The 6,112-nt window shown below is 35.7% G+C and overlaps 1 protein-coding gene across 1 annotated transcript; it reads left to right on the top strand.

Moving 5' to 3' along the window:
• The first annotated feature begins 4,783 nt into the window (after positions 1–4,783).
• Positions 4,784–5,356, top strand: LOC137825167 (uncharacterized mitochondrial protein AtMg00810-like). Its single transcript, XM_068630842.1, has one exon. It carries the CDS (start codon positions 4,784–4,786, stop codon positions 5,354–5,356), a length of 573 nt encoding a protein of 190 aa, XP_068486943.1.
• Positions 5,357–6,112: the final 756 nt, after the last annotated feature.

Here is a 6,112-nt window from a genome sequence, read left to right as displayed (position 1 = left end):
AAAGAAGACATAAAAGGAATCTCATCCCCTTGATGTCCTGCACTTGTTCTAGCATCAAAATTAGTTGCAGATTGTTCTTCAGTGTGGATATTCATATCAACAGCTTGATCTTCTTCATCAAAATCAGCAGTTGCAGCACTTGATGAACCATCATGATCACCATCTTTGCTCACCCATCTTCCATTTATCTTGGTGAATCCCATCTTGCTTAGTGAACCATTGTTCACTTCTTGTGTTGATTTGACCAACTCAGAGGATTCATCTTCAAGATTTACTTCAAAATAGAGCAAGAATTTAGATATTAAAACAGCATAGGGATAGTGGTAGTCACTTAACCTCATGGATTTTTGCATATGTTCTTTGATGATATGAATCCAGTTGATCTTGATCTTCTTCATGATGCAGTAGATATAAACAAGATCTTCTTCTGTTAAAACAGAATGGTTGCTCTCCCTTGGAGTTAGGATCCAAGTGACAATGAGAGCTAACACCCTTTCATCTAACTTTAACCCTCCAACAGAACAAGTTCTCACTTGTGCTTGTTGATTCTTCAAGCAACTTTTGTAGTATTGGACCTTGTTGAAATCTTTCACAACTCCAAGATTGCCTTTATTGATTCTAAGACCAACATATTTCAATCCAGTTACAACAGCCCATACATCATGGGTAATCTCCATGTCTACACCTTGACATGTGAAACAAGGTTGTTTCCTTCAAACTTTAGGTTTATGTAGAATACCCGAATCAAATCTAGATAAATGTTTACCTTCATCTCCAAGAATCTTCTTAACAACTGATCCTTGAGAAGCTTCTTAACAACTGATCCTTGAGAAGCTTTCTAACTTTGTCCAGCTTTTGGCTTTTCAACCAATCAAAGGAGACAACCTTTGGATTGTTGATCACTTTTGTGCTTGCTTGTCTCAAAGCGATATCTCTCAATGAGCTCATTATCCCCTGAAAACCAGTCCTCAAGCCTCACTCCTGACCTTACAACCCTTGTTTTGATCCTCTTTGATGTAGGTGGAGTGGACTCCATGACAACAGAAAAAAGAGGCAAAGGTTCACACACAAAGAGAGAAAAAAGATGTTGCAAGAGATGGCTTAATTGGTTGTTTTTGTGAAAGAAAACAGCTGCAACTGTTTTTATAGCAACTCAGATATCTTCTTTGATCCTTTGGTGATTGTGGGTTTCGATCTACAAGATAAGAGACAGGTCCAAGAACTGCACAGAAAACATCAGAAAAGGGCAGAAAAACACATGGTTAACACATGTGATCTTTGACTAGACATAAAGACTCTTGAATTTCCAAGATATGGAATATATTCCTTTATGACATCTTGTAACTTCCTCCAGAACACAATCAAGCTTTCAAGACTCATTTATTGACTCAAGATCCTTTCATTATTGAGATCTGCAACAGACAGAATGCATAGAGAAATTAATTCAATTCTTTCATAGTGTTGTCAGAGAAGAAACAATCGGTTTTTCGAGGAAACAATTGGTTGTTTTTTTGCAACATGTTGGCAGATTGTCAATTTCAAGCATAGACTGAGAAAAGGTCAAGACTGATATTAATGCTCATTTGAAAAAGAAAAATTAAACATGAATTAGTAATTAAAAGCAAAGGCAAAGTTAAGGAAGGTCTTATCCTTTTATGAAGTCCCTTCAATGAGTCATTGTTTGTGATCAAGAAGCTTCTTTTGACTTTTGAAAAGGCTTGGACTGGTATACACCCTCAATTCAATTCCAGTCTTAATCCTTTCCTTCCAAGAACCTGATCAGATGACTCAGAGCTTCATGTTCTTCTACATTCCCTGCATAAAAATGAATTTAAGCAACAAGGTTTGGTCCCCTTACAAATGTGGGTCCATTTGATTTATCTTTATCATTTGAAACCTCACAACCTTTGGGAATCCACTTCATAAAACCTCTGGGAACAAAATATTTCCTTATTTTGCAGAATCTAACAGAATGGCCTCTTTTCATGCAATAAAAGCATGTAACAACCGATTGTTTCGACTTAACAATCAGTTTGTTTTACTGGCTGTTTTGAAAATTTCTTTGAAAAATTATCTTGCTTGTTCTGTGGATTAAAACCTAATCCAGCTTTTCCAAAAACACAATTTTGAGATGCCAAGACACTCTCAAAGTTGGATTTTCCCTTTGAAAGCTTATCGACAGTTTTAACAAGATAATGAACTTTCTTTTCAAGATTATCAGAATTTTCACAAACAAGAGAGTCACACACATGAGGCAAGTTTTTGCAATGTTTTTCAAGCTTTTCAAAATCAATTTTTGATTTTTCCATCTCTTCTTTGAATGTCTTAACCTTCTTTTCAATCCAGTTTTTAAGCCCTTTCAATCGGTTGTTTGAGAGAACCAATCGGTTAGCTTCTTCACGAGTTTCTTGAAAAGCTTGAGGCAATTTACTATAATTTTCAGCACTTAGGGAAGCACATGAACTTACATTGCTTGAGCTAAATGACTCATCTTCTCCTTCTGCAATCAAGCATATGTTTGCCTTTTCATCTTCACTTGATGAGGAGCTTGATGAGGAAACTTCATTTTAATCCCAAGCAATATATGCTCTTCTTGATTTTCCCTTTTTCTCTTTGTAGCTTGATTTCTTTTCATTGCTTTCTTTGTTTGGGCAATCAACTTTTATGTGCCCTTGTTCACCATAACCAAAGCAAGTATAATTGTTAGAATTGAAATCACTAGTTTTCTTGTTGCCATACCTTTCTTTGTTGGCTTCTTTGTTGCGATTTCTTTTCAAGAATCTACTAAACTTTTTGGACAACAAACTAAGGTTTTCTTCTTCACTTTCATCACTTGACTCTTGCTTGCTTTTGAGCTTGGCAGCTTTCAAGGCAATGCTTTTCACATGCTTGTCTTCACTTTCTTGAACATTGAGTCTTTTCATTTCTAACTCATGTTCTCTAAGCTTACCAAACAAAAAAGCCGTTGTCAAGGATGTCAAATCTTTTGATTCAGAAATTGTTGTCACCTTAGGTTGCCATGTTCTATCAAGACACTTGAGGATATTGATGTTTAGTTCTTCTTTATCAAAGGTTTTCCCAAGGATCATAAGGTGGTTGATGATGTGGGTGAACCTCTTTTGTACTTCAGCGATTGACTCACCCTTAAGCATTCTAAACATTTCATATTCATGAATTAGAGTATGCTTTCTAGCTCTCTTCACATCATTGGTTCCTTCATGAGTCACCTCCAAAGTGTCCCACATCTCCTTGACCGATGAGCATTGAGAAATCCTGAAAAATTCATCTGAATTCAAGGCAAATGTTATGATGTTCTTAGCAATATAATCAAATTTGGCCTTCTTGTTTTCAGAATCAGTCCATTGAGACCAAGGTTTTTCAATGGAAGATCCATCTTTTTCAAATTTTGGATTAAAAGGGCCATTTTCAATTGCATCCCAAATTCCCTTGTCAAGAGATTCAACAAAGATTTTCATTCTAACTTTCCAGAATTGATAATTCAAATCACAGAATAGAGGTGGTCTGTTGATTGAAGCACCCTCTCCAAAAGGTAGTTTTTCAGCCATTGAAAAAAGATTTTAGGATCAAACTTGAGTATTTCTCAAGTACCAAGCTCTGATACCAATTGTTAGAATGTATGGCCTTAAACGAGAGAGGGGGTGAATTGTTTAAAGGGGGTTTTCGAAAATGTTTTAAGCTTGAATGAAATTCTTTGCAAGAAACCAGATTAGGAATTCAATTAGCCAAGAAACAAAGCTTAAAACAGCAAAGCACCAGAAAAACAATCGGTTGTTTCTGCGAAAGAATCGGTTGTTTATACCAGTAAAACAATAACAACTGAATTTAAATGAGTTTAAGGGAAGAAAGAGATACAGAAACAGTTTATACTGGTTCACTCTTAAACAAGGAGCTACATCTAGTCCCCAGAATCCACTCGGCAATCCACTAAGCAATCAATTACAGATTACACACAAACACCACCAAAGAAGTGACCTTGATCCCCTCAAGAAACAAGCTTCCTTTGGCTAACCACACCCACAAAGAATGTTGATCTTGACAACCTCAAGAGCACACAACCCTTTTTGGCTTTACAACACCAGAATGTACAAAGTATTCAGAACGAATTACACTTGTTACAGAATGAACTGACATCAATACAGATGTAATCCTATTCTACATTCTCTTGAAAAAACCAAAGCTCAAAGGTGAAAACACAAATCTTAAAAGCAATCTCTGAAAAACTCAAATCTGTTTTTCTCTTTCCTTGTTTGTTAGTTTGTTATAAAACATTAACAAACTATTTATAGCTTTCAAATATTGGTCAAAGCATTTAAAACAGGAGTGCATTCAGTTTGAAAATCATTTAAAGCACATTTAACTAACAAAACAGATTATGTTAAGATTTTCAAACAAACAATCGATTGATTTCACGAAACAATCAATTGTTTTGGTTTGACAGCAAGTCAACCAACCAAAACAGTTTTTAACCTTTTCAAAAACACCTAAGTGTAAAACAATTGGTTGTTTCGACAAAACAACAGGTTGTTTTTCACTTAGTTTGAAAAACACTTTAAAATTAAAAGATTTGAAAACACTTAAGCTTTAGATTCAACAAAGAGTGGATTACAAAGATAACTACCCAGATCCTACTCTAAAAACATAGCAGCAACTCCAAGCAACTTCAGCCTTCCATCAAACGCTAGGATTTGGATTCTTCAAAGCTTTTGATCACACTTGATTCAACAGTGAGGACTTTGTCAAAGATATGCAGGGGGAGTTCGAGATGTCAATGATGGGAGAACTCTCATTCTTTCTCGGCATACAAGTTAAGCAGTCCAAAGAAGGAATATTCATATGCCAATCAATGTATTGCAAAGAAATCCTTAAGAAGTTTGAGATGGAAGCTTTCAAAGGAGCAGCAACTCCAATGTCAACTAACTGCTACTTAGAAGCTGATGAAGTTGGACAAGAGGTTAATCAAACCATGTACAGGGGTTTAATAGGTTCACTTCTTTATCTAACTGCAAGCAGACCAAACATCATATTTGTTGTGTGTCTATGTGCTAGATTTCAGTCTTGCCCCAAGGAATCACATCTCAAGGATGCAAAGAGGATCCTAAAATATCTTAAAGGCACAATATTAATGGGCTTATGGTATCCCTCTCTTTCTCCTATACATTTACTAGGTCATTCCGATTCGGATTTTGCAGGTTGCAAATTAGATAGGAAGAGTACAAGTGGAACATGCCACTTGCTTGGTTCAAGCCTCATTTCATGGCATAGTAAGAAACAAGCGTGTGTAGCCTTATCCACTATTGAAGCTGAATATATAGCAGTTGGTAGCTATTATGCGTAGATTCTATGGATCAAACAACAACTTGAAGATTTTGGAGTAAAGATGAGTAAAGTTCCTCTTCTATGTGACAATACGAGTGCCACTAACTTGACAAAGAATCATATTCAAAACTCGAGGACCAAGTACATTGAAATAAGAAACCATTTCATCCGTGATCATATAGCCAATGGAGACTGTGAGATCAAATTCGTTTCCATAGAAAGACAACTGGCTAATATCTTCACCAAGCCTTTATCCAAGGATAGGTTCTACTCTTTACGAAATGAATTGGGAATTCTTGATATGCATGCTTTATCCTAGTTATATTTTATTTTCTTTTGTCTATTTGATGAGACAAATAGGGGAAGCTGTAATGTTCTGCTGTTTTATTTTGGTTTTGATTTTCAGCAAAATTTCAACTGGTTATCTCTGTATTATAACCGATTGTTCTTATGCAGGTTTTGCTAGTTTTGAAAACTGACATAAAGTGCATATCTGTTTGGACTAGACTATTATGTGTTTGTTCAGTGTGCAGGATTCAACAGATTCTAAACAAAGAATATTCTAAAAGCATCCCAGGGATTTGTCTCCATCAAATAGGGGGAGATTGTTGAAGATGAGAAGCTTTGATGTGTCAAATTCAAAAGAAGCCTGAAGTTGTGTGATGTTTTAGGTTTAAGTTTTGGTTTGGGGTTTAGAATCTTTGTAAAGATCAGTTTTGAATCTCAGACAAAGCTCATTTCAATCAGTTTTAAAGATTAAAATGTTTTTCCATGC

This window comes from Phaseolus vulgaris, chromosome 8 (assembly GCF_000499845.2).
Source record: "Phaseolus vulgaris cultivar G19833 chromosome 8, P. vulgaris v2.0, whole genome shotgun sequence".
NCBI lineage: Eukaryota > Viridiplantae > Streptophyta > Magnoliopsida > Fabales > Fabaceae > Phaseolus > Phaseolus vulgaris.
This window is presented reverse-complemented; position numbering and strand designations above follow the sequence as displayed.